Consider the following 27302-nt stretch of genomic DNA (forward strand, 5'->3'; position numbering starts at 1 on the left):
ACCAAGCCGACCGTGACCTACTGAATCGTGAATGACTATAAAACATTTCACTTGGAGCAAAAACAAAAACACGGAGGGGGGGGGGGGTTGTTTTTGCTCCAAGTTAAAGTTGAATACTTGATTTGAGCCAGAGACACATTAAAGCTGATATGGTCAATCCATCTCTACTTCTGCTGCACTGTGTCGTTTTGGTCAAAAGGAAAAATAAATAATTTGCAAATGTTTAGAGCTTGTATCAAATCTCATAAAAAAATTTTAAAGCACAGATGATGGCACTTTGTTAATTTGGTGACACACTACCGTAGTTATTCTGTAGCCTGGGTAAACCCAGCCTCCGCATGACCTCTATGTACTATCAGTCATGAAGAAACTTACGCTACAGGCATAGCCTGTGACGTCACGTTGAAGGATGGGTTCACCCAGGCTACTTATTCTGTACTTGAACATTATCACTGTCAATGTTAGCGGTAAAATAAGATTTAAGGTATGGATCTTTACTGTGCAGTGGAACTCTTCCATGTGGAAAGGCTCTGGTGTATTGCAATTATTTCCCACTATAAGTGGATATATGTAATATACATACAGTGCATATATATATAATATACATAATAATAATATATATATATATACTGTATATAATATACATACAGTGCATATACAGTATATATACAAGAATCACAATTTCAGGTTTCTAATATGAAATTCTGTGAAATTCCATGTTTGTTTTTTCTTACCACTTCCAGTATGTGAGACGTTGACAAAGCGACATCTCAGTGTTACCTGCCTGCCTGCCTGACTTCCTGACCACCATGTGGAAAAGAACACTGCGGGTCGGGTTCACATCACTGGGTGGCGGGCTGAGAAGCCATGGTTATTTTGGGCATGATTAACCTTCAATGGTTTTCTCAACCAAATGGTAGATCGCTTGGTCACTTCAAGTATGCTATACCCAACAACATCCACCAGAGGGCGCATAGTGCAACTGAAAACCATGACGTATACATTTACAACTTGTTTTTAAAATAGCTGTGATATATCTATAAGTTGGACTAATAGCTCAAAGACTTGACTTGGACTCTAGCTCAAAGACTTTAGACTTGACCTGGACTTGCAAAAAAAAAAAAAAGAGACACGTGAGCATCTCTGCTGAAAAGGAATGATCTCTAATGACTCCGCATTAGTGGACTAATGTTTTGTGTTTTTCCCCAAAGTATTGACCTCACAGAGAGTTGACCTGACAGAGAGTTCAGAGTTGCATCAGGCCTCTTCTGTATCAACTGGTCAAAGTTCCACCATCTGCTTATCATTGCTCCGTGCGGTTGTTTACACGCCACCCTGCTGCATCCAGGTTTTCAACATTGAACTTCCCATAAATCACTAACTGGTTATATCTGTTTGCTGAGGTCTGCATGCCTCTTCTGCTATTTGTGTGTGTGTGTTTGTGTGTGCGTGTGTGTGTGTTTGTGTGTGTGCGTGTGTGTGTGTTTGTGTGTGTGTTTCTGTGTGTGCGTGTGTGTGTCTTCCCACCCTCAGCCCAGCATGTGGCAACGGCATGCAGTGTGTCGTGGGTCACAGCAGGGGGCTGCCGATTGGTCTGTAGTGTAGTCAGCTGTGGACACCGATTGGTCAGTGGCAATGTCCCATAACAGCCCCTCTCTCGCCCTGGCGACCCCCTCCAGGGCTTCCTGGTACTCGCGTGTCCGTGTCTCCAGCGGGGTTTCCTCAGCCTGGTCCCGCTCCACATCAAATATCAATGGCGGGTCATGAAGCTGCTGGCTCCCCGAGCCGCCACCACATGCTGCCGCTGCACCTGGGGGGGGGGGAGCAGGGGGGGGGGGGGGGTCAACAACTTTTGTTGAAACAAGTCAAAGGACAAAATCTTATTTATAATGATGGCCTGCCAACATGCAAGATGCCTCTCAATGGAGGATTGGAGAAAGGGGGAGAAAAAATTCATAAAATGATGTCGTAATTCTAACCCTAACATTATTATTAGTGCTTGTTGTTAGTATTATTATTATTATTATTATTATTATTGTAGTTGCTGTTGCAGAAAACAGTAACAAGAGTCACTCTTTTTCTTTCTTTTCCCCACGTTCTTGGTTATGTATATATGTACTGTATATAAAAACTTTCTTGGTTATGTATAAAAAACCTTCTTGGTTATGTATATAAGTATATAAAAACTTTCTTGGTTACCGTATGTATAAACAACTTGCTTGGTTATGTATATAGGTATATAAAAAACTTTCTTGATTATGTATAAATAACTTTCTTGGTTATGTATAAAAAACATTCTTGGTTATGTATATAAAAAACTTTCTTGGCTATGTATATATGTATATAAAAAACTTTCTTGGTTATGTACCGTAAATTTCGGACTATAAGCCGCGGCTTTTTCCCCGTTTTTTGGCCCTGCGGCTTATATAACGGTGCGGCTTATCTATGGATTTTTTCAAAAAAAAAAAAAAAAAAAAAAAAAAAAACTCTCTTTTTTAGCACTCTTTCTAACTATAAATCCACTTCTGTTTTAATTTCCTCTCTTGCCCTCTTTTCACCACACCGCGGACACTGTGTGCACTGTAAAAAAAAACACAGGTGGTGTTGTGTTATGTTGTTTTGTTGAAATGTTAATAAATGGGAGCTTCCTCAAACAGCCATCTCTTTCCCGACAATCCCCTCTGTGCATGAACCCTTACATATGGTAATTAAACATTAAAACACAATTAAAAAAAAAAAAAAAAAAAAAAAAAAAACATTAAAACACCTGCGGCTTATAGTCCGGTGCGGCTTATATTATGTAACAAACAGGCAATTTTGCTGCTGCGGCTTATACTCCGGTGCGGCTTATAGTGCGGAATTTACGGTATATATGTATATAAAAAACTTTCTTGGCTCTGTATACTGTATATGTATATAAAAAACTTTCTTGGTTATGTATATATGTATATAAAAAACTTTCTTGGCTATGTATATATGTATATAAAAAACTTTCTTGGTTATGTATATATGTATATAAAAAACTTTCTTGGTTATGTATATATGTATATAAAAAACTTTCTTGGCTATGTATATATGTATATAAAAAACTTTCTTGGCTATGTATATATGTATATAAAAAACTTTCTTGGTTATGTATATATGTATATAAAAAAGTATAAATGTGGCAGGATGAATGGAACAGTGGACGTCTGTTGAATGTCAATATTAAAACCTGCAATAAAGTAATAATAATGTCCTGCCATCACCAGGACATATTGAACATAACCATTTATGCTAATGAGATCATTGAGTCAACTAATGCATTAATTAGCAAATATTTCGATGTCTATACAGCCTATTTAAAATACCGTAAATTCTTCTAGCATCTTAAAGCATTAAGGAGTTACTGTAGTTCCACTTTGTATTATGTGCATCAGTATGTGATCACAGTATTTGAAACGTAAATTCTACAAAATTATTATAAAAAATAAACTGTACTCCTGAGGTTTACCTGTGATATAGAAGGCTTTATGTTTCCCTGCTCTGACGGTCTGCAGGTCCCCAAACTTCCCCGCAGCGCCACTGTTAGGGTGGAAGAGGAACTACAAGCAAAAAGAGTAGATCATCTCATTACTATAATTAGGCGCGCACGCAAGCGAAGCACGCTAGAAATGAGCGCGCGTCGCGGCAATATGTCTCATTTCTAGTTAGGAATAAGGCCTTAAAGGAGAATTTCGGGTTTTTACACCACGGTCCTCATTTCCAGTTTAAAATATGATGTTTTACTCACCGAAATAGTTTGGCTTCATTCGGATGCCCACGAAGATTTTGAGCTCCGAGTAGTCTCCTCAAACAGGCTATAACGAGAGCCTGCGGCCAGCGTGGGGCATGATGGACGGGAGTGCACGCGCTCTCTAAATGACACTTTTTCTGTCAGATCACGGTTCATTATGGTTGTAAATATAATTATTTAGCTAATAGCTAGAAGCTAAGCTAACAACAACACCGCAGTCAGCGTTGATCTGCCCCGGATGGGGTTACAGTGCGTATCTTCCCCCTTCTGTGGTTTCTCTGAAGAAGGTTTCACAGAGGGGGAAGATGGGCACTGTAACCCCATCCGGGGCAGATCAACGCTGACTGCTGTGTTGCTGTTAGCTTAGCTTCTAGCTATTAGCTAAATAATTATATTTACAACCATAATGAACCGTGATCTGACAGAAAAAGTGTCATTTAGAGAGCGCGTGCACTCCCGTCCATCATGCCCCACGCTGGCCGCAGGCTCTCGTTATAGCCTGTTTGAGGAGACTACTCGGAGCTCAAAATCTTCCGTGGGCATCCGAATGAAGCCAAACTAATTCGGTGAGTAAAACATCATATTTTAACCTGGAAATGAGGACCGTGGTGTAAAAAACCGAAATTCTCCTTTAACTCAACTGGATATTCGCCGCCAGCATCATTAGGAAACTGACTGATATAAGCAGAAGTTGGATATAAAGACTTGGTGTTTGAACCTCGTGTCCTGTGTGTTGACCATGCAGGAGGACGTCTGTGACGTCAATGCCGTCGTAACGTCTGTCTGAGGGAGGATGGAGTCCTGCCAGGGACAGCAGGGTCAAGAAGATGTCCATTCCACTGGGAGAAGAGGGGAGGGGAGGGGAGGGGAGAGGAGAGGAGAGGAGAGGAGAGGAGAGGAGAGGAGAGGAGAGTTTTTCACGTGTTAATTTTTCTCTTGTTTTCTTCCTGAATATCCTGTTCTGTGTTCTCGCTCTGTCTGGTAAATGGTTTTGTAAAAAGCACGTTCTTTTTTTTTTCTCTCCCATTTTCTTCCCAATAGCACTTGGCTAATTCTCCCTGCTGTCCCGGTTGTTGCTCCACCCCCTCTGCCGATCTGGGGAGAGCCATAGACTAGCACATCCTTCCTCCGATACATGTGCAGTCGCCAGCCGCTTCTTTTCACTTGACAGTGAGGAGTTTCACCAGCACAACGTAGCGTGTGGGAGGATCAGGCTATTCCCCCCAGTATTGTGTGATTTAAACATGTCTTGTGTGATTTCAACTCGTCTTGAAGTCTTTGGAAAATGAAATGATTCTCTAAATACCTGAGCAGGGCGGAGCTGCTGGTGTTAGCAGGGATCCTGCCGGGCCAATAGGCCACTGTTGGCACCCTGTGACCCCCCTCCCAGGTGGTCCTCTTGGCCGAACCCCCACCTGAAACCAACAGCAACAGACGACTTGAGGAATAAATTGATTCACAGCACTGGGATATATACAGTAGCCAAAGCTCAGTAGCTGTAATTTAACACGTGAGTTCATTCTCATAAAGATTACTTGAAAAGAGTTTGCCCAGATGCATCGGTAGCTCTGTGAGAGATTTGTTTGCCTAGATGCATCGGTAGCTCTGTGAGAGATTGGTTTGCCTAGATGCATCAGTAGCTCTGTGAGAGATTTGAATATCACTTTGTCACACTTTTGACCAAGGTGGTGTGTTTGTTTTTACCCCTGCTGGTCTGCCACTTCCCTTTGAAGGGCCCTACACTTCCTGCGTACTGGCACTTCTGCTCCCAGGGACCATTGTCACCTAAACACAACACACGCATACACCCAAAAGCATGTATGCATAAGACAGGTTGTTCTAGGTCTAGGATTAACAATGACGTGACATCAGCTGTGTTTAGTTGACTTACCAGTGAACCAGATGAGAGTGTTGTCTCTGTCTGCAGCATCTGAAGCGCTCTTTACTGCCCCCACCAGGCTGTCCATCTCTCGCAGGCTAGCAGCGTACACGCTTTCATCGTCTGGGCAGCCGGCGGTGGGCGGGGCATCCGGAGGGTGGGGAGGGGCCAATGGGACATGCATGTGGGTCAAAGCTATGTAGAGCAGATAGGGCTGTCCTTGCTCCCTGGGAAGACGAGCAGTAAGATCACACAGTGACAGACAACCTTCACTGATAAACACACCTTTAACTGTGTGTCATTATGAGCCCAGAGTCTACAGGTTCAACACTAAAGCAACACTAGCAGCTGTTTTCACTCCTCTCTGGCTGATGGTGAGCTAGTTACACTGCATTCCATTCAACATTGGAATTTGGAAATATCCGGCTGGTCCTGCTCAGAAAACAAGGTAAGAAACATGGGCGCCCGAGATAATTAATTACAATACTTAATACATAATGACACTCACTCTGTGTGTGTGATCACATATTTTATTTATTTTATTTTTTATTTTTAGCAAGTTGTCTCAGATCTTCATTATTTCACCATGAATGTGACTGATAATGATACGGACCCGGAAACCAACTTCTTTAAGAGTCTGAATAACAACTGCAGCTACTACACGGAGGATCAGTTTAAGAATAATATCAATCTAGACCAGAGTATTTCCATTGTGCATTTCAATAGCAGAAGCCTCTACACAAACTTCACAAATATAAAGGAATATCTAGGTAATTTCACAACACCATTCAATGTGGTAGCTATTTCTGAAACATGGCTCTGCTCAGAAAAAGGAGCTGACTTTGAACTTGATGGATACGAGCTTAACTATATTAATAGAATAAACAAAAGAGGGGGGGGGGCGTGGCATTATATATAGAGAGTAATCTTAAATACAGCGTTGTTGACTCCATGACCGCTGCAATTGATGATGTGTGTGAGTGTTTAACAATTGAGATTGACATGGGTAAAAAAAAGAATGTCATTGTTAGCTGTGTGTATAGAGCTCCTGGTTCTAGTATTGGAGCATTTAAGGAGCTGATGGAGAGCTGGTTTTCTAAAACTGATCAAAAGGACACCTACATCTGTGGAGATTATAACATAAATTGACTAAATCCCAATCAACATTCATTGACTGAGGACTTTGTAAATGCAATGTACAGCATGAGCCTTTATCCTATTATAAATAAGCCCAGCAGAATAACTTCACACTCAGCCACATTGATTGATAACATCTTCACCAATAATATGGATGGAAAATTGGTGAGCGGCTTGTTGCTCAATGATATTAGCGATCACTTGCCGGTTTTTGTAGTCTTTTACTGTGAACACACAGTGAAAAAGGAGAAAAGAAAGGCCACCTACAGGAGAGTTAAGACGGAGGAAGTGCTAAATGCTCTTAAGGAGGATCTATTAACTCAAAACTGGAAAAATGTGTATGGAGCAGTGGACGTTGACACAGCCTATGATTCTTTTCTAAAAACATTCCTTTTATTGTATGACAAGAACTGCCCAATGAAACAAATTAGGAAGAAATCCAGCAGAACAGACAGCCCCTGGATTACTAAAGGGCTAATGAATGCCTGCAAAAAGAAGAACACCCTGTATAGAGAATTCATAAATAATAGAAAGATAGAAGCAGAAATTAAATATAAAAAATATAAAAATAAATTAATAGATATTATTAGAAAATGTAAAAAAGATTACTATAATAAAATACTTGATGATAACAAAAATAATACTAAGGGGACATGGAGGATATTGAACAGAATCATAGGCAGAGGGTCAACAAACATTGCCTTCCCTGATCACTTCATTGAAAATGATGTTAAAATTACAGACATGAACCATGTGGTTGAAGATTTCAACAGCTTTTTTGTGAATGTGGGGCCTAATCTGGCAAAGGAAATCAAGCAAACAGAAGAGGGAGGCTTTGCCCAATACCTTGGAGAAAGTAACCCTCATTCTATTTCCTTGAGAGAGGTCGAGAGAGAGGAAATCATTGACACTGTCCACAAGTTCAAAAACAAAATGTCCACAGATGAGAATGGAGTTGACATGGCTTTAATAAAAAAAGTAATCATTGCAATAGCTGACCCATTGAGGTACATTTTCAATCTCTCTTTCAAAACAGGCTCTTTTCCTAAAAAGATGAAAACAGCTAAAGTGATACCGATTTACAAGGCTGGTGATAAACATCTATTCACCAACTACAGGCCAGTCTCCTTACTCTCGCAGTTTTCAAAAATACTGGAAAAACTTTTGTTGAGCGGATGGACAATTTCATTGATAAACATCAGTTGCTTATTGATAGTCAGTATGGTTTTAGAACAAACCGATCAACCTCTATGGCCTTGATGGAGTTGGTTGAAGAATTAACCAACTTCATTGATAAAAGGAAGTATGCATTAGGGGTGGGGGAAAAAATCGATTCACCTAAGTATCGCGATTTTTAATGTCACGATTTTTTGGATCGATCTTTTATTCCAGAATCGATAATCGCAAATTAAAAAATTTTTTTTTTTTTTTTTTTTTTTTTTTTTGGGTGCTTGCAGTCAGGCCACTCACTGAACAGCAGGCCAGGCGCCGCCTACTGGTTTACTAGTGGTTTTATTACTTTATTAGTTAGTCTGAAGTAATAATTACACTTCAGGGTTAAAGTGGGTGCATCTCATTGTAAAATTGGGACTTCAAACGGCCCAAATCTGGCTTCAAACGGCCCAAATTTCACGTGCGTTGGCCCATATCGGCCTGGCCTGCTTGGTATCTAATGCCCGGCCTGAATTATGATCCCAGTCCGCCCCTGTTTTTAACTATATCGCCCAGCCCTACTCATGATATATAATATACAGTCTCTAGTGTATGATTCAACTTTTCCCATGTTCTAATCTAGTGTAAAAAAGCAAACAAACTGAAAAAATAAAAGAAAAAAATAAACAAAAATCGCAATAAATCGTAATATCGAATCGCAATAATCGTAGAATCGCAATACTTAAGAATCGCAATATAAATCGAATCGGCACCCAAGAATCGTGATAGTATCGAATCGGGAGATAAGTGAATCGCCACAGCCCTAGTATGCATTAGGAGTATTTATAGACTTAAAAAAAGCGTTTGATACAATCGATCATGACATCTTGTTAAAGAAAATGGAGAGGTATGGTATTAGAGGAGTGGGCCTCAACTGGCTGAAAAGCTACATTGAGAGCAGACAGCAATTTGTACAGGTAGGTGATTTCAGATCTACTTGCTTAGAAATGACATGTGGGGTGCCACAAGGTTCCATTTTAGGTCCAAAATTGTTCATATGGTATATTAATGACATCTGTAGAATATCAAATATTCTGAAATTTGTTGTTTTTGCAGACGACACCAATATTTTTTGCTCTGGAGAGAATCTGCATCAGTTATTGGAGGTTGTCTCATCAGAAATGGGAAAGTTAAAGAGGTGGTTCGACCTGAACAAATTATCGCTAAATTTAAAGAAAACCAAGTTTATGTTTGTATGCTCTAAACTGTCAAGAAATATTGGTGTCCTAGGTAAAACTAAAAACATTCTGAACCTGAAATCACTGTACATGCTGTACTGCTCGCTTATTTTACCCATCCTGAATTATTGTGCGGAAGTCTGGGGGAATACCTATAAAAGTACCCTTCAGACATTATGCACACTGCAAAAAAAAGCAATAAGGACTGTTCATAAGGTAGGTTATTTGGAACACACTAACGCACTATTTATAAAGTCAAATGCATTGAAACTGAAGGATTTGATTGATTCGAAAATTGCACTAATTATGTTCAAAGCGAGGAACAATCTACTTCCTGGTAATATTCAAAAAATGTTTGCAGACAGAGAAGGAGGTTATGATTTAAGAGGTAAATATAATTTGAAACAGCCGTGTGCTCGCACTACTCTTAAGAGCATGTGTATTACAGTCTATGGGGTGACTCTTTGGAACAGACTGGATGACAGGATCAAAGAAAGCTCTAGTATCTCTATGTTCAAATCTAATTTAAAAAAATATTTAATCAAGAAATACATTGAATCTTGAGTTACTAGGATCTTTACTGTTTTTTTGGCAATGTCCTTTTTTCTTCCTGGTAGAGAATTACTGTGTTATTGGTGGGTGTATGTACCTGGTCTGATGTGTATTCTGTACATTAATATACATATATGTATGATATACATACTGTATATGTATAAAAATTATTGTATGTGTAATGAGGTTATTATGCATATAATGTATAATATATGGTGTACATGATGTAAATTATATTGTAATATACATTATGTAAAGAATTGTTCTATACATTGGATGGATTCTTGGATGCATTGGTTCAACACAGGTTGATATCAAAACATTAGGTTTTTGGGGTAATGTTGGATTGTATTATTGGGAATGGGTATTGATAGGGATTTGTAGGTGGATTTATGATGTATGTGTATGGGTAAGTTTGTGTACGTTTGTGTATATACATGCATATATATGTATGTATGTGTATGCATGAGCATGTGGGGAGGAGCGTGAGAGGTGGGATATGCATATAATATAGGGATGTATGATTTTGTTTATGAATGATTGGGGGGCAGGACTCGATAAGCCTAGGCTTCTTCCTGCCCCTTTTCAAACAGTTCACCTTTTTTATGTTTGCGTTTACGTATTTTCCTTTTGATGAAGTCTATTAGACTGTTATGTTTACTGTTTTTTCACTTTATGTATTGTTTTAACTGTTTGAAATAAATCGTTTCAATCAATCAATCAATCAAAAATATTATGACAACAATGTTTGCTAGCTCGTTAGCATAGAATGTTAGCATCTGCAATTGCAACTTTGAATTTTGATTTTTTTTCCGTTTAGCAGTCGCACAGCGGTGTTGTGATGGATTTAAGGGCATGTACTGTACTGCTGAATACTGAACTCAAGTGTATTTTGAGGACTATAAAGTATAAAGTTATGCCATGTCAGAGAACTGCATCTTGGGAAAACCTTGCCCCTTGCAGAACCATTCCATTGCATTTCTCCAAGGAGGAAGCATTTGGGGAACGCAGCATTAGTACAATCAGCTCCTGTACTGATTGCTTAGAATGGCTCATGGTTGCGCATGACTGAAAAACTGCTGCGCTAGTCACATGATAGACTACAGGCTAGTCACATGATAGACTACAGGCTAGTCACATGATAGAATACAGGCACATTCCCTTAGCACAGCTGCAGGAAGCTGTAGGCAACTGTTGGAAAATCTGAAGCGCCCCTCTCTTTTGTCTGGAATGTGTAGTAGTCTGTCAAATGTATGGCAAATATGTATGGTTTCAAACTTATATACCCTATCTGTGGATAGACACGCACGCACGGACGAGATGGGGACTTGGACTTGCGACTTGGACTCAAGTTGCACTTAAGTTGCACACACAGTGACTTGAGACTTGACTTGAGACGCGTCCTAAAAGACTTGAGACTTGGCTCAGACTTTAGATTTGGGACTTGTGAACATTTTTTATTTTATTATGGAAATATCTACTAATAATAATGTCAACTAATCAATGCTGAAACTGTATGCTAATAGATAACGGAGTGAAGATAATACAGTACATGCTTTGAATTCCTTAGTTTTAGCTATGGCGTGTTCTAAGCAGACCAGATGGCATCCAGCAGAGACTTGACTTGGACTTGTGACCAAAGACTTGACTTGGACTCTAGCTCAAAGACTTGGACTCTAGCTCAAAGACTTGGACTCTAGCTCAAAGTCTTGGACTCTAGCTCAAACCAATGCAACCTCATGACTGACAACATGATGTACTGTATGTTTGTATGCATTTGATTGTCACATGAGGATGTAGCTGAAGTGCTTATCCAGAGTGACCTGCAACAAGCTACCATGTAGGGTCCTGCCTAAGGGCTCTTTCACATAGCTGTTGCGGGGAATCGGACCTATTGATTTCTGGATGCCCATAACACATACTATCATGATGCTAATATATATTTTGATTATTCTTTATGTATAGACTTGCAGCTGTGGTGTACCTTGCGTTGCGTATGATCCGGGTTGCGGTAGATGTGTACTGTTGTGTTAGCGTCCACAGATCCAGAGGCTGCTCCACGATGCTGCTGTTTTCAAACAGGGGAAGGCCCACTTTGGAATAACAGGCCCCGTGTACGCTCCTCCTCAATCTAAGCATGGCAGTAAAACATCACATCAATGGTGTGTGTGTGTGTGTGTGTGCAGGGCTCAAACAGGGACAGGGTTATAGACAGGGGGAGCGGCACTGAACTCATATAACCCATAGGGCTCCTGAGTCTGTCAGCATGGTAAATTATTAGCCAAAAGGTGAAAATAAACCCAAAAATAGAGAAATGCATAAAAGACATGTGGACATCAACGTTGGCATGTTTTGGGGTCAGAGATGTCATTGGTCAAAGACATATAGGCCTTATTTATTTATTTATTTACTAGGATATTGTAAAGTCAAGAAATCCTGTTGAAATCGTTCATTTTAAAACTGTTTAAAACTGCTGTTATATTGTGCTGTTATGCAAATCTCTGTTATATTGTGCTGTTATTCAAATCTCTGTTATATCGTGACAACTTAGTTTAAAAATCGAGTACTGTCAAGGCCATCTATTCATTTTCAAAAGCTTTCAAAGCCCCCCCCCCCCATTTTAATCAAATTCACAAACTTTGACAGATTGTCCCAGAGCGATCTGGAAGTGTGTATACCATAAGCACAGAGCCACACCTGGATACCTGTGCACCTGAGCCACAGGGAGGGCAGCGGGGCAGGTCGTATCCGGGCGTATCTGTGCAGCCCATGTCGTTACTGTAAGGAACTCCCAAGTAGTAGTCAAAACCTGCCAGGAGACAAACACGCGATCAAACATTACTGCAAGCAAGCTCAACATGATCTGTGTAAAAACACATTTCTATGATAGTCAAATTTTGTACATACTGAAAAACACATGTAAACACTGTGAATTTGAAAAAGTAATACGTTTCTTTATTTCCAAAACATTTGGAAAAGCCCATAAATCATAGATTTACATTGCAACATCGGACCGATGCCGATATGTTAAAAAATGACTAACATCGGCTGATACCGATATGATTGCAGATATATCATGCATCCCTACTAAATAACACAAACAATTTTGGCAAGGGATTTTTTTTCTTCAAAAGGGGTCCTCTTTTTCACAGCCTAATGTTGGCAAGTGTGTGTGTGTGTATGTGTGTGTGTGTGTGTTTGGAACCAGTAGCCTTATGTTGTGATTTAATGTTTTATGGGGACAAATTGTTGGTATACGCAGTGGAAGCGGTCCCTGTGAAATGTAGTTTGGCACATGGTGGTACTTGGTCTGAAAGGTTTGGGAACCTCTGATCTAACGAATCCTAACTCTCACATTTGTGATGTAGGCAGATATGATGGATGTATTTGTGATGTAGGCAGATATGATGGATGTATTTTTACGTGAAAATCCCAAATTCACCCGACTCCGCCTGATGTGAGCCTGCTGCGTTCAGCTGGCTTTGAGGTGAAAATAAGCTCCTCCCACTCACCTCTGTTAGTTGGACCATAGGGCCCACGGTGACCGAGGTGCCACTTCCCTATCATGGCGGTGTAATAGCCTGCCCTCTGTAGCAGCTGGGGCAAGGTGACCTCAGACAGAGGCAAGCCTGCCACAGAGCCCACAGCAAAGTTATGGGTCACCCCGTTCCTCAGGCCATAGCGGCCCGTCAGCATGGACGCACGGGATGGGGAACAGGTGGAGGCTGGGGAGTGGAAGTCTGTCAACCTGGAGAAATCGAGTCGGTTGATGTTCATTTGTATAGCCCTAATTCACAAGCATGTCTCAGAGGGCTTTGCAGAGAATATGTCTAGCTAAGTCTAGCTAAACACGACCAATAAACAGGATTGAACAATCTTATATCGAGAGAGACAGAGAGGATGGGGGGAAGGGAGAGAACAGGAGGGGAGAAGGGAGAGAAAGAACAGAACAAATAAGATATACTGGGGCTGGGCGATATAGTTGAAATCAATATCACAATAATCATAAGGATCTTTCTCGATATCAATATATATCGCAGGTTCATCCTACTTTACCTTCATGCTTTGACTTGAAGTATCAACCCTGTGCATACAGTATATGTTGCAGTTATAATATGATGTTCGGTTCTAATACGTTTTTCACGATATAACATGAAACATATATTTAGTTTCTTATAACAAAATCAATAATAAGGCCAATAAATTAACTCTAGTACCTGATTCCTTGCTCAGCCATCAGGTGGAGATGTGGCGTGTTGTTTGCCCTCGCCCCAGCCTGGTTGGCAGCCAGGTCGCCCCAGCCTATATCATCTGCCAGTATGAGGATGAAGTTGGGTGTGCTACTGGGCCTGGCTCCATGCCAACTCGCCCGGTGGAGCAGCAGTCCACAGAGCAGCATGCCAGACACAAGCAGCAGGCTGAAACCTGCCGCCATTTTGGCTCAAATCCTGCATGGAGGAAGAACAAACTGTTCACGTGCTAATCAAATGTCAGTCAAATGAGTTAAGATCAGAATGAATAAGGCCTGAAAAAACATAATTGCTCATAAAAAAAGCCTTATGAGCTTCTTAATATCTATTCTCTATTTTATACAAGCCGACTCAACTCCAACGCCACACCCTTCCTTTTCTACCCTCTCACTCTCTCATAGAGCAAAATCCCCATTTTCAGGCCTCACCTCTCCTAAATCATGATCCCCATCTCACCCATTTACTCAACTGAGCTCAGTCCTATTTTAGGAAAGGATTGGCCAATTCCACTACCAAAGCTTATGATGCGGCTTGGCGAATGTTTGCCATGTTCTGCTTCTCCATCAACCTGCCCGCTCACCCCGTTCTCACTCCCACAGTATGTGCCTTTATTACTTTCTGTATAGATGTCCGCCACCTCCGCCCTCCATACGTCCGCAGCCTGGTGGCAGGCATCCAATTTTACGCCAGGTGCCTTGACCCAGCATTTCCCAGTCTATTTTCAAATCCCGTAGTAAAACTACTATTGAAAGGCATTTCAAAAGCGTTTCCGTCCGCCCCCGATTCCAGGCGTCCCATTACTCTCCCCATGTTGCGGCACATGTTAACCCACCTCAGACATGGCATGATTTACTCCCCCTTTCTAGACTCTCTCTTAGAGTGTGTTTTTTCTCTGGCTTTTATGGGTTCCTCAGAATCAGCTAATTTACGTTACCCTTCCACTTTCGACACCTCACGTGACGTGACTTTTTCCGATTTAAAGTTTTATCCCGACTACTATAGTCTCTCCCTGAAACATGCCAAAGTGGGCGGGGCCTGCTCTATAATAATTGCTCGTATTCAATCTCCTTTCTGCCCCTTCTCGGCCATGATCCGATATGTTAAAATCAGACCCCCAACTAGTCCCTTGGCCCCCCTTTTCCTCATTTCTCCCCGTCATCACATGACTAGATCCTGGTTCATTCATCACCTCAAGACAACTCTCCAGAAATGCAACGTCCCAGCAGAGAACTATTCCAGTCACTCGTTCAGGATCGGGGCAGCCACATCTGCAGCTGTGCAGGGGGTGTCCTCTGCCTCCCTTCAACAACTGGGCCGCTGATCCTCATCAGCCTATGGATCCTACATCCGACCAGAGCAAAATGCTATATTATCAGCCCAAAGATCCCTCCTTCCATGACTGATAGGAAGCAAGCACTTCGTTGGTGGCGATCAAACTCTCCCATTTCCCATAAAAGCGCCCATGCCCGGGCAATTCACATCCAAACTCCTATGCATCCCTGCCATTGCCTAAAAACCCCAGTCAGCCCATCATCATCCCGGCATTCATAGCATTCCCAGTCAGCCCATGACCTGACTAGTGCATACCCCGGCGAGCTCCATGACCCCCCTGGTATTCATTTTATCCCAGTTTTAAAACTTACATTTCTTTTGGGGGATTATCTATCTCATACAGCACTGACACCCCCCCCCCCCCCCTCTCTCATATCAAGAGGAGCGTCATATCATGGAGTCATACGCCACGCTTAAACTGTTTATTTGATTCAATAAAGCTTGTTAAAACTTCCTACAAGTCTCTCATGATTGAAGTGTTGTCTTTGACTATATTTCAATCATGGAAGACTAACCTCTGTCTACAGCATAGTTTACAGCACCCCATGCTGTTCATGCCCCTCGTCATTCAGGGTCGTAACTCCCTGCCCAAGTGACGTCACTAAATGACGTCACCATCACTAATGACGTCACCATCTCTAATGACGTCACCATTGCAAGGTGAAGTCAGTTGCTTGAATGGCGTCAGTACTGATGTCATAAATGCCCTTCTCCTGGTACTATATAAAGCCCACATCACCACAGCTTTAATCACATCTGTGCAGTCATCACTCACATCTGTGCCAGCATCCCAGCAAGCCATTCATCATCACCGGAGCAAAAGTTTCGCCCCACCCCCTCCCCTGATCACCACCAATGTTATGGCTCCTGTAAAAACAAAATCCCCATAGGGGGGATTCTCTATCTCATACAGCACTGACACCCCCCCCCCTCACATCAAGAGGAGCGTCATATCATGGAGTCATACGCCACGCTTAAACTGTTTATTTGATTCAATAAAGCTTGTTAAAACTTCCTACGAGTGTCTCATGATTGAAATAACAAAAGGATGATATATCCAGTCTATTGACGCATGCTTAGGAATACATACCAGGATCCGGTTGCACAAAGCACCTTAAGTTAAGATTTTCCAATAGAATCTGAGTTAAGGTGTCTATAAAATAAAATCAGTTGCACAAAACACCCTTAAATCTATTCCTTAAGGCTAAACAGTTTAAGGAAAACATAAGCACAGGATTTAAGAGTGTTTTGTGCAGCCGATTCTATTTTATGTCACGTGGAGGCTGGGTTTACCCGGGCTACCTGCGACCCTCTGATGGGCAGGGAATCTACCGATGCACTACCGAGATGCCCATGTTTTTTACAGTTACAACACATTTCGAAACACCTCTTGCAGCATTGTAGCCAAATGATTACACTGTTGGTCCCGACACCCTAAAGAGCTGCGGCAAAAGACTTGCTACAGTGTAGACCAGAGTGTGTGGACGAGCAGAGCTTTGTCCGTGATGAAAATGTACTTTAGGAGATAAGGAGGGAGATGTTGGACTTTTGGACCTGCAGTCGTTTGGACGTGGCTTCTGCTCCATGAGCTGTTTGGAGACATTTTCTGCCTCTTTTTAAGCTTTAAAATAATGTATCTGTTCAACTTCAATCGTTTTGGAGAAGTCTGAGGTGGAAGTTAAGCTAACTCATTGTGTGTTGGTGGTCCTATACCAACTTCCATTGAGTTTCCACTGACATAGGGATGATGGGTAGCCTACATGAGTGACCTGTGAACTGCTATGAAGCTGTAGGATGCAAGACAGCTCTCCACACACACACACACACACACACACACACACACACACACACACACACACACACACACACACACACACACACACACACACACACACACACGGGGGGGAGCGAGAGAGAGAGGAAACAGTGTTGCCAAATTGGCGGCTTTTACGCTCAATTGGACCGAATTGGACTGTGTCTGGTTGCATTGTGCGGGGTGGAAAATGTAACCTGACGCCGCCAAATGGTGATGATCTCGCAGCTGCCTTGCAAGGTTAGAAGAAATGGGCTCGGGCAGAGTCGCTTGTTTCCATAGACATGCATTTGTTTGGGCGGTTTTGGAACAGTCTTTGGGCTGTAAACATGGGAACCATTAGCTGTATCTGGCAACACTGAGTGTGGAGAAGAGTAAACGTATGGGACAGGAGGTCATTCATTCACACAGCGCGACGCAAGCGGGGTTACAGCAGGACGGTCGAGACAAGAATTATTTCCCTCTGAATCTGAACACACAGGTGAGAAACATACTATTTATTAAAATACAGGCTTTTTATACTCGTGTGTGCACGTTTGAGTCAAATTACTAATATGAAAACAAAAGTATTTTAATAAGTCATGCATTAAATGTAGGCTAGCCAACGCACGGCTAATAATACAACAGAATAGGCAGGCTAAGTTAAGAGTTGTAACGCTACTTACACAGTCTGTAAACTGTCTTCAAAGTCGTGTTGTCCACAATCCACATGGCCACATGAGCCGCGGAGGGACAATGCCTCCGCTCGCTCTCTCTCTAAAACTTCGCGCTATCTAAAACACCATACAGTATCTTCAGTGGACTGAGACTCGCTAGCCTAAATAAATAGCACAGGAATGCACAGGAAGCATGCCGGAGGGCTCCACACCCCTTCCACATAAAGACGTGTCTTGTTTAACGCTAAAGTAGCAGAAGAAGAAGAAAGGTGTATCAAGGCATGCAGTGTTTTCTGACCAGTTGCCAAGAAGGCGGCAATATGGCCGTTTCAGAGAGTGTTTATTTCCCCCCTCCACGTCTTTACTTGACAGGATTAGGCTACACGTGGCGAGGTAACAGTAGGCTAGTAATACAGTGGGAAATATGAAACAAATCAAATAACGTTACCTCTCATCTGAGTGGCGCTTGTAGCCCGTTTGCCTCACTTGTAGTAGTGTAGGCTCACGTCGTCAGACGCACCGCCGACGTCATCAAGCTTCCAGCGACGGAGGGAGGCAGTGACACTAACCACTGTCTGAGACTACATACTAACCACTGTGAGACTACAGACTAACCACTGTGAGACTACAGACTAACCACTGTCTGAGATCAGTCTCACAGTGGTTAGTCTCACTGCCAAAATTGTTATCCCCAACTTATTTTTTGTGCCATTATGTGTGTGTGTGTGTGTGTGTGTGTGTGTGTGTGTGTGGGGGGGGGGTGTTCAGTGATACAATCTAACTTGTAATGTTTATTTTTAAATAATGTTACTGTAGCTGCAGACAGTGTGATAACCAACAATCTAGAACCAACAAATGAAATGACAGTGCAGCAGACAAAGTTTAACAGTTTACTTTAACTACAAAATATAATATAGCCTAGCTCAGGGACGCTGGAACTCCTTTTATGTAGGTAGGGGGTGGTGCAAAGAAGAGATTCCCGGGGGAGACACATTTTATGTTTTTTGGACGTTTGGATGTTTTTTTAGCCATATTTAGAGGAATATCTCATTTTAAATTAACATTAGGATTATACTGTTGTGATGTAATTATTCAGTATTTTCTCCTTTTCTCACTCACTTTCATGTCACCACCTGCTCACCCTTTTGGTCGTTTACACTACAACAGGCAGAAACACTGAATGTATTATTATTATTATTATTATATTTTATCATCTTTTTAAACCAAACATCAAAAATAACATCTCCACCCTCTTTTGCTTTGCTCATAGTCTTCAACTAAACTCTAAATATCGCAGTATAAAGCATAAAACACATTTTAATATTTTTTTTTATTGACGTTGCAATTCCAATACAAAACAGCAGAGGGTGCTGCAGCAACCTAAGATTCTCTATCCTAGTCCGAGCAGATGCCCTCCTCTCTCACCACAAGAAGAGAGGCATCTTACCGTGGAGTCATTACGCCAAAGAACTAGTTGCCATGCTGCCATGCCATATAATGCCATGCCATAGAACTAATCGCCATGCCATTTGTGAAGCCTAGTGTGACGTCCCTTATGACGTGTTCCTCCTGACTCATCTCACCCCATCCTCAATAGCCAATCAGCCCCTGTCAACATGCAAATATGATGTTGGTAATGACGTCACTGCCGAGGCTATGACGTGGCAATACATATAGCCATGCTCAGCGTGTCATCGTCCTCTTTTCCTGATCCTTCACCTCCATGGTCGCTGGACCTGGGCTGATCGTATCCCATCCTCTGAAGCTGTGTTTCGCCCCACCCACCTCCCCAGTCCACCACCAACGTCTTGACTCTTGAAGAATCCCCTACCGGGGGGGGGGGGGGGGGGGGGGGCATTTTTGTCAGCAATAGAGCAATCAACTATGGAGCACAGTCTATGACAACTACAACTTCTGAAGGAACAGTGGTACAAGTTTAGTTTAGGTTAGTAGTTTTTTTTTTTTTTTGTGAAAGAGAGAAAGAAGTGAGATCAAGAAGGGCCCAGATGGAGCCTGAAAAGGTGTGTATTTAGTCTTGACATGACATGAGAGAATTTGGGTTGGTTGGTTGAATACCAGACGGGCTACAGCGTTCTGAATGAGCTGAAGCGGTCGGATGTCGGTGGCAGGTAGGCCGGCCAGGAGCACGTTGCAGTAGTCCAGGCGAGAGATGATAAGTGACTGGACCAGGAGTTGAGTCGCTTCTCTTGTGAGAAAGGGACGGATTTTGCGGATGTTGTAGAGGGAGAATCTACAGGAGCGTGCTGTCGCAGCTATGTTGGCTGAGCAAGACAGCTGGTTGTCAAGGATCACCCCAAGGTTCTTAGCTGTTTGGGAGGGAAGTACATTGGTGTTGTCAATGGGGATGGAGAGATCTGCGAGAGGGCAGTCTTTCCCTGGGAGGAAGAGTAGCTCTGTCTTACCATGTGCTCAATCTCCCCGTTCTCCCAGTCCTGACCCCCAACGTATGCGCCTTCATAACTTTTTGCGTATCCGTCCGCCATCTCCGTCCCCCCTACGTCCGCAGCCTGGTGGCGGGGATCCAATTTCATGCCAGGCGCTATGACCCTCACTTTCCCAGTCTATTTTCCATGCCCGTAATAACAGCTCTGCTGAAGGGCATTGCCAAAGCCTTCCCGACTGCCCCTGACTCTAGGCGTCCCATAACTCTCCCCATGTTGCGGCAGCTTCTGGGGCGCACGAGAGATGGCATTTTCTCTCCCCTGCAAGATTCCCTCTTAGAATGCATCATTCGACCCCTCCTGACCCTGTCCAACCTAAAGTTTCACCTCGACCATTATAGCCTCTCCCTTAAACACACCAAAGCGGGCAGAGCCTGCTCCATCATCATTGCCCGCAACTCTTCCCCCTTTTGCCCCTTTGCTTCCATGGCCCGCTACGTAGGAATTCGACCCCAGACTGGCCCATCTGCCCCTCTGTTCCTCATCTCACCCCACCATCACATGACAAAACCCTGGTGCACTCATCACCTCAAGCGGATCCTCCAGACGTGTGACCTCCCGGCGGAGACCTACTCCAGTCACTCCTTCAGGATCGGCGCGGCCAAATCAGCCACCGTGCAAGGGGTGTCCTCAGCCTCCCTGCAACAGATGGGCCGCTGGTCCGCGTCAGCCTACGCGGCCTACATCCGACCGAAGCAGGCCGCCATATTATCTGCCCAAATATCCCTCCTCCCCTAGGCTTCAAGTGGTAAGCGCATGGCATTCAAACCCTGCAGTAGCTGTTACATCGCATTTCGTTGGTGGTGGCCTCCCCAAAATGATAGCGGCAGCAGTAAGTCACTTGACGCGAGGTGGGGCAAGTCTAAAGTTATAGTGCCAGCGGTAGTAATGCTCCGGCAAAATAGTGCCAGCGGTAGTAATGCTCCGGCAAGCCGCTCGAACAAGCGTTCCATTCTGCGCTGCCTGAGCGTAAGTCACGGAGGCTGGTCCAGGTCGTGGTGATTCCAAAAGGCAAATGCCGTGGTGATTCCAAAATTCAGGTCCCAAATGCTAATTCAGCGCGCCGAAGCAAGCTGGATTGGTCGATCACCCAGTGCCCGCTGTATCGCTGCGGCCAAGCCCGGTCGGTGGTTTTTAGGTGAGGTAATTAGGTCACAGGTCACATGCGAATTCAGCGCGCCGAAGTAAGCCGGTTGCCCAGAGGCCGCCGTGCCCGAGGCTTAGCCCGGTCGGTGGTTTCATAAGTCACTGATTTTATGTATTATGATGATGATGATGATGATGATGATGATGATTACAATGCAAATATGCAGCCACCTTGGAGGATCTAAATTCTAAAGCAAACAACCAAGAAAGTTGATTTGATTACTGGCACAAAGGAACAGAAAATATAATAAATATTGAAGAGATATATTGAGAAAAAGCAACTAAGGGAGAAAGAAAAAAAAGAAAGTGGCCAGATGTCATACAGTTCTATGTCCCCACGAAGGAAAGAAAGTGGCCGATGATGTCACCCCGATGACAACGAGCAATTGTGATGTCATTGGTGATTAATAATGCAACACTTGGATGCCAACCGCCATAACGCTCAACAGAAGAAGAGAGGTCACATCAACATACAGTGATTAGCATAATAGCGCTGAGCCAGCAGATATTAATAGTCAGATAATTTGCATAACTGAAGCAAACAAACTTATTCTGAGTGACAAGATGAGCAACACAAGATCTTTTGGCAGAGTGAGTAATATCTCACATATTGGTGTCACTTTATTCTGGTTTGCCTGCGGCTGTAATTTCTTGATGCTGGTTGTTTATATTTAAGTAGCCCATCATAACATGAGATTCTTTTAATTTCTTAAACCGAGAATATGGCTGTAATAGTGTTGGTTTATCTAAGATCAAACTAAGACGTGTTCAAATGTAATTTGGCTGGTGGCTGATGCTTTGTGACTAAAATATCCACAAACCTTAAAGGCTGTCAAATCACAGCAACAGATGTGTACACGTCGGAAGCGAATTTCTGAAAAATCGACTGTGTAAACACCACAATAACGCTCAGCGAAACTTCACTGTTGGTATGCACGGTTGCATTGACTGATATATGTTCGGAAAATATTGACGTGTGAAAAAAAACGAAAGTTTTTCACAAAGTTTATACCTCAGTCAGATAGCCTTTAAGACTAGCTTATTTTCACACATACTCACCACTAACCAGTTTCATCTCCATGCCTTTTCTCCCCTAGCTCAGCCTCCCCCATGGCAGGGTGTGTGTTCAGAGGAATGAGCTTCCTGGGGAGGATCCTGGGGCCCAACGTGTACCCAGAGGCCCCGGATGGAGGCTGGGGCTGGCTGGTGGCCCTGGCCTTCTTCCTGGTGGAGGTTTTCACCTACGGCACCATCAAGATCTTCGGCATCTTCCTCCAGGTCCTGATGAAGGAGTTTGGGGAGACCAACAGCCGAGTCTCCTGGATCATTTCCATCTGTGTCTTCGTCATGACCTTCACTGGTGAGTGAAGCAGAGGTCATTAAGTGGATGCAACACAACCTAGAAAGCAAAAAAAAGAGAAAGAAGCTATTCAATCAACAACAGGGACAAAGTGAGATTGAACATAATGACAATACATTTATTTGGTGTTTGTTATCAGGCATTGTCTACAACGTTTTAACAATAAATAATAATATAAATGTATTTGGTGTTTGTTATCCGGCATTGTCTACAACGTTTTAACAATAAATAATAATATAAATGTATTTGGTGTCCGTTATCAGGCATTGTCTACGACGTTTTAACAATAATATTTCCCCACCGGTCCTCAGCTCCCCTCTGCTCCGTGATGACCAACCGGTTTGGCTCCCAACCAGTTGTTATGATTGGAGGATTGCTCATCGCCACGGGAACCATTGCCACAGCCTTTACCACCTCCATCAATCAAATGTACATCACCACTGGAGTAGTTGCAGGTATTGCACTGGTTTTCTCTGTGTCTCTCTCTGTCTCTCTCCCTGCCTCATAATATCAAGTGAGGTGCTTCTGGCGTGTCCTTTGTCAACTTGTCTGTAAATAAGAGGACTAATGAGTGTCCTGTCTCTTTCCTGCACAGGTCTGGGTTACTGTCTGACCTTCCTGTCCACGCTGACCATCCTGTCTCAGTATTTTACCCGTCGACGGGCTCTGGTCACAGCTGTGGCCTCCACTGGAGAGTCCTTCTCCATGTGTGCCCTGGCACCTGGTGAGTGTGTGAGCTACCCCTGATGTTTTTAGATATTCCTTTTTTAAACATGCCTACTTACGGAGGTGTGTGTATGTGGCTCATGAAAAGCATATAATGTAGGTGTATTTTGTGTTTTGGGGTGGCGGATGAGACCTACATGGGTTTATAAGGTCCACAATATCCCAACAAAATAACATTTCATTGCAGGTTTCACAGAGTGTTTTTAGCCTATGTAGTTGTGGTCAGAGTAGAACCTCCCATCATATTGACAGTGGCCGATATCCAGTACTATCGGCCTGATTGGCAAACTGATATACAGTATCAGTCTAAGCCTAAAATGACCTGTCGAGTCTTGTCTTGTTTCTTTAGTTTGATCAGTGAACACTCCCTCATTCACTCTTCTCACTTCTCAGCCTACTCTGCGTTGAGGGACAAGATGGGCTGGCGTTACACCATGGTGGTGATCGGCGCTCTGCAGGGATCCATCATCGTCTGTGGAGCTCTGCTTCGGCCGATCGTGATCAAGCCCAGAGCAGAGGAGCCCAGAGCAGAGACTGACGGACCGTCCCCAAAGGAACTGGAAGCCCTCAGAATGCAGGAGAACGTAGAGGGCACAAACTCAGCAGATTCAATTACAAAGGAGAGCTTGCACGCGCAGAACTTCTCCCACAGTCAGGACAATGAGCTAACCAGAGACTCTGTGGACTCTGGTGTCCAATCTCTGAAGGAGACGGGTGAAAGAAGCCAAGAGGAGAGGACTTTACTGCATAAGGAAGAAAGGCTAGAGGCAGCACAGAAGGCAGAGGGTAAAGAACTTGATCAGGAAGGGGAGAAAAACAACCGAGATACAGAGAAGGGAACAAGGGAAGGAGCGGATGAAATCTTATCGACAAAGAACAATAAACTTCTAGATTTCTCCATCCTCAGAGAAGGTAGCTTCATCTGCTACTCTCTCTTCGGGCTATTCGCCACGCTCGGCTTCTTCGCCCCTCCACTCTACATCATCGAGCTGAGTGTGAGTCGAGGCGTGCCGCGGGAGAGCGCCACCTACATGCTCTCCACCATGGCTGTGGCTGAAATCTTCGGGCGGTTCTCCATCGGCTGGGCCATGAGCAGGGACCGGCTGAAGAAGAAGAAACTGCTGGTGCTTCTGGCGTGCATCATCTCCATGACTCTGGTCCTAGTGACCTTTACGTTGGTGCGGGAGTTCTACGGCCTGGCTGTGTGCTGTGCCTTGTTTGGGTTCTTTATGGGAACCATATCGTGCACTCACATCCCCCTGCTGGCTGAGGACGATGTGGTGGGCATACAGAGGATGTCCTCCGCTGCTGGGGTCTATGTGTTCATACAGAGCTTCGCTGGGCTGGCCGGCCCCCCGCTGGGAGGTAAGAATGATGTCGTACCAGAAACTGGCTGCAGTGACGCGTGCGCTTCAATGCAACTTTCATCATCTGATCACACCGGCATGCATTAAGTGATGGAACAAAAAAGCGATTTGAATTCTACGTAGTGTGGACTCAATCCAGCCACCATGCACACAAGCAATGTAAAGAGATGGAGAGAAAGTCATGAGTAGAGCTGAAATCACAATATGAACTTCTGCAATTTCCAAATCGTAGAGGCAATTAATTGCTTAAAGAGAGGGGCTTCTAAAATGGATTTCTAAACTTCTAACGAGGTGTTTTAGAGCTGCAGGTAATCCTTGGTCCATGAATCAAGTACAATTTTGCTGATCTCTTAAAATCACATCTCAAAAATCACACTGAAATGCCAGGTGTAACCATAGTCTGTGTGGCGTCGGATTGATCACATTTGATGAGGCTTAGATCTATCTTAATATGCAGTAATAGATGTTTTCTTTCTTAATACTTCCACTGTACCCTCTTCTACCCCCAGGTGTCCTGGTGGATGTGACTCAGAACTACGGCTCAGCGTTTTACTCGTGTGCGGCGGGCATGGCTCTGGGCTCCGTGTTCCTGGGTTTGGTGAAGTCTGCTAAGAGAGGATTACCCTGCCAGAGGAGCCACCAGGCCACGCACGGAGGGACAGGGAACTCTGCAGAACAGAGCCAGGACAGAAGAAGAGAGCAGCATTGCTTGGGAGTAGATGAACTTCAATCGGACCACAAGCAGAATGGGACCGCAGGAAAGAGCCGGGAAGTGACCGATTGTGCTTGAGGTGAAAACATAGTTCTGAGGATAATAAAGGGGTGAAGCCATAATGAGGGTGGAGGAAGACCGCTGCTGGAAGAGCGCTGAAAGACCAGCTGGACCCAAAAATCACCTTTTTTAATATATATATATATTATATACACCTATTTAATAATGTATGCAACAAAAACAACAGAAAACTAATTTCTTTAGTTTTTCACACTTTTTCACATCAAAAGTTCATTTTTCAGGATTCCATTTATAACTGTAATCTACAGTATGGTGACGTAACGAAGTACTGTCAAATTTCTACCCCATTTCAACCAATCATATCATGACATGGCAGCTGTCAATCAATCTTCATTTCCAGGAGAAAATTCTGCAGGCAAGATGGCCGCCTAGTGCCTCTAACCCGCTGTAACCTGGCAGAATTTCTAGCCCATAGACTAATAACGTGGCCAATAAGTATAACATATTACAAAATAAAACAAACGGTAATGTCTTCATTTGATGTAGAATGCAAATCACATGTAACTGGTTCGTTAAACTCGCATTCCACCAATATTGTGTTTACCGTGGCTAGTCGACGCTCCAAGCCGGAAGGCAGCACTCTTGCCTCGGCATGTCCGCAAGCAGCCGGCTGCCTGGTTCTCCCGGAGCCCACTCGCGTAGCGCCAGAACATGCTCGATTTGGGGGCGGAACACGCCAGGATTGGCCAACGCCAACTCCAGTGCCCAGAACTGTCAAATCGACACGCTAGGGCCCGCCTCTCAACCCTCTTTCATCTCAGGCAATATCTGTTATCAGTCTGATACGTCACCGTCCCTCTCTGAGACCCGCTTCATGTGGTCTTTAAACAAGATGATGGGTAGGGAAAGACCCTAAAGACCAATATTGCCAGATCAATACATAGACCCATAGACACAGAGCCAGATAAGACCTGCCGTTGGAGATCGTCTCTGAGGAACCATGAGAACTTTCAGATCACAATATGGAGATGTTTACCTTACAATACATACCTGCTGTAGCACACTGTTTTTTAACCTTACAATTGAGGAATATACTGTTCAATACCAGCTGAAAGTAGTTGAACATGTGTTGCTGTGAATGGACGATGGTGTCACATGACACCTGGTGCTCTTGTGTTTTCATGAGAGGAGATGGGGATAAACTTGATGAACTCATATACACTGGTGATCAATGACATGACAATAGCCATTAAACTGTGTAGTATATAAACAAACAAACACAATGCAATAATGTAGCAAGTTGCAGTGATTCTGTAATGAAAGCTACTGGAAGAGATGTTATCTTGGAATTTACATAAAGCTCGGGAAATACTGTTTCTTTTATACCTCTGTGTGTGTGTGTGTGTGTATTATATATATATATATTTTTTTAATCAAACTGTCGAGAAGCTGAAATTGCACCGTGTCAAATAATTGATATGAAATGTTCACAAAAATATTTTTGTAATGTGTTCATTCAAATTAAAGCTTCCCAATATACCTAATAATCCTAATGTACGGAGCCTCTTATTTCCTGACATACTGTATCACTATGAGTAACCAATAGTTCTATTGATGAGCTGGCTCTGTGCTCATTTTGGACCTGGGCTGTAACAGTTAAATCATAGAATTGGAGAACAAGGAAAAGAAAGCAGGTCTAAGCTAGAACAGAATCTGTTCTAGCT

The 27302-nt window shown here is 43.2% G+C and overlaps 2 protein-coding genes across 3 annotated transcripts; one reads left to right on the forward strand and one right to left on the reverse strand.

Moving 5' to 3' along the window:
* Nucleotides 1-1529: 1529 nt before the first annotated feature.
* Nucleotides 1530-18260, reverse strand: arsg (arylsulfatase G; the record flags this gene model as incomplete). Its single annotated transcript, XM_083635538.1, has 11 exons — nucleotides 18233-18260; nucleotides 13951-14181; nucleotides 13246-13481; nucleotides 12431-12542; nucleotides 11718-11864; nucleotides 5667-5881; nucleotides 5480-5560; nucleotides 5082-5190; nucleotides 4494-4614; nucleotides 3494-3584; nucleotides 1530-1810 (listed from the first exon to the last, which is right to left on the reverse strand). Exons 2-11 carry the CDS (start codon nucleotides 14166-14168, stop codon nucleotides 1530-1532), a joined length of 1611 nt encoding a protein of 536 aa, XP_083491664.1. The 5' UTR covers nucleotides 14169-14181; nucleotides 18233-18260.
* slc16a6a (solute carrier family 16 member 6a) lies at nucleotides 5985-27119 on the forward strand. Of its 2 annotated transcripts, none has more exons than XM_083635534.1 (6): nucleotides 5985-6102; nucleotides 22490-22752; nucleotides 23064-23207; nucleotides 23348-23476; nucleotides 23872-24843; nucleotides 25355-27119. In XM_083635534.1, exons 2-6 carry the CDS (start codon nucleotides 22503-22505, stop codon nucleotides 25633-25635), a joined length of 1776 nt encoding a protein of 591 aa, XP_083491660.1. In that variant the 5' UTR covers nucleotides 5985-6102; nucleotides 22490-22502; the 3' UTR covers nucleotides 25636-27119. The 2 variants fall into 2 exon arrangements, with proteins under 2 accessions (XP_083491660.1, XP_083491661.1); XM_083635535.1 differs by lacking the exon at nucleotides 5985-6102 and adding an exon at nucleotides 17538-17609.
* Nucleotides 27120-27302: the final 183 nt, after the last annotated feature.

This window comes from Poromitra crassiceps (assembly GCF_964638095.1).
Source record: "Poromitra crassiceps genome assembly, chromosome: 4".
NCBI classification, from domain to species: domain Eukaryota; kingdom Metazoa; phylum Chordata; class Actinopteri; order Beryciformes; family Melamphaidae; genus Poromitra; species Poromitra crassiceps.

Coding starts and splice junctions, on each gene's coding strand:
- slc16a6a (XM_083635534.1), top strand. CDS start 22,503: ATGGCAGGGTGTGTGTTCAGAGGAATGAGCTTCCTGGGGAGGATCCTG. Junction 22,753..23,063: donor CTTCGTCATGACCTTCACTG/GTGAGTGAAGCA, acceptor ACCGGTCCTCAG/CTCCCCTCTGCTCCGTGATG. Junction 23,208..23,347: donor CACCACTGGAGTAGTTGCAG/GTATTGCACTGG, acceptor TTTCCTGCACAG/GTCTGGGTTACTGTCTGACC.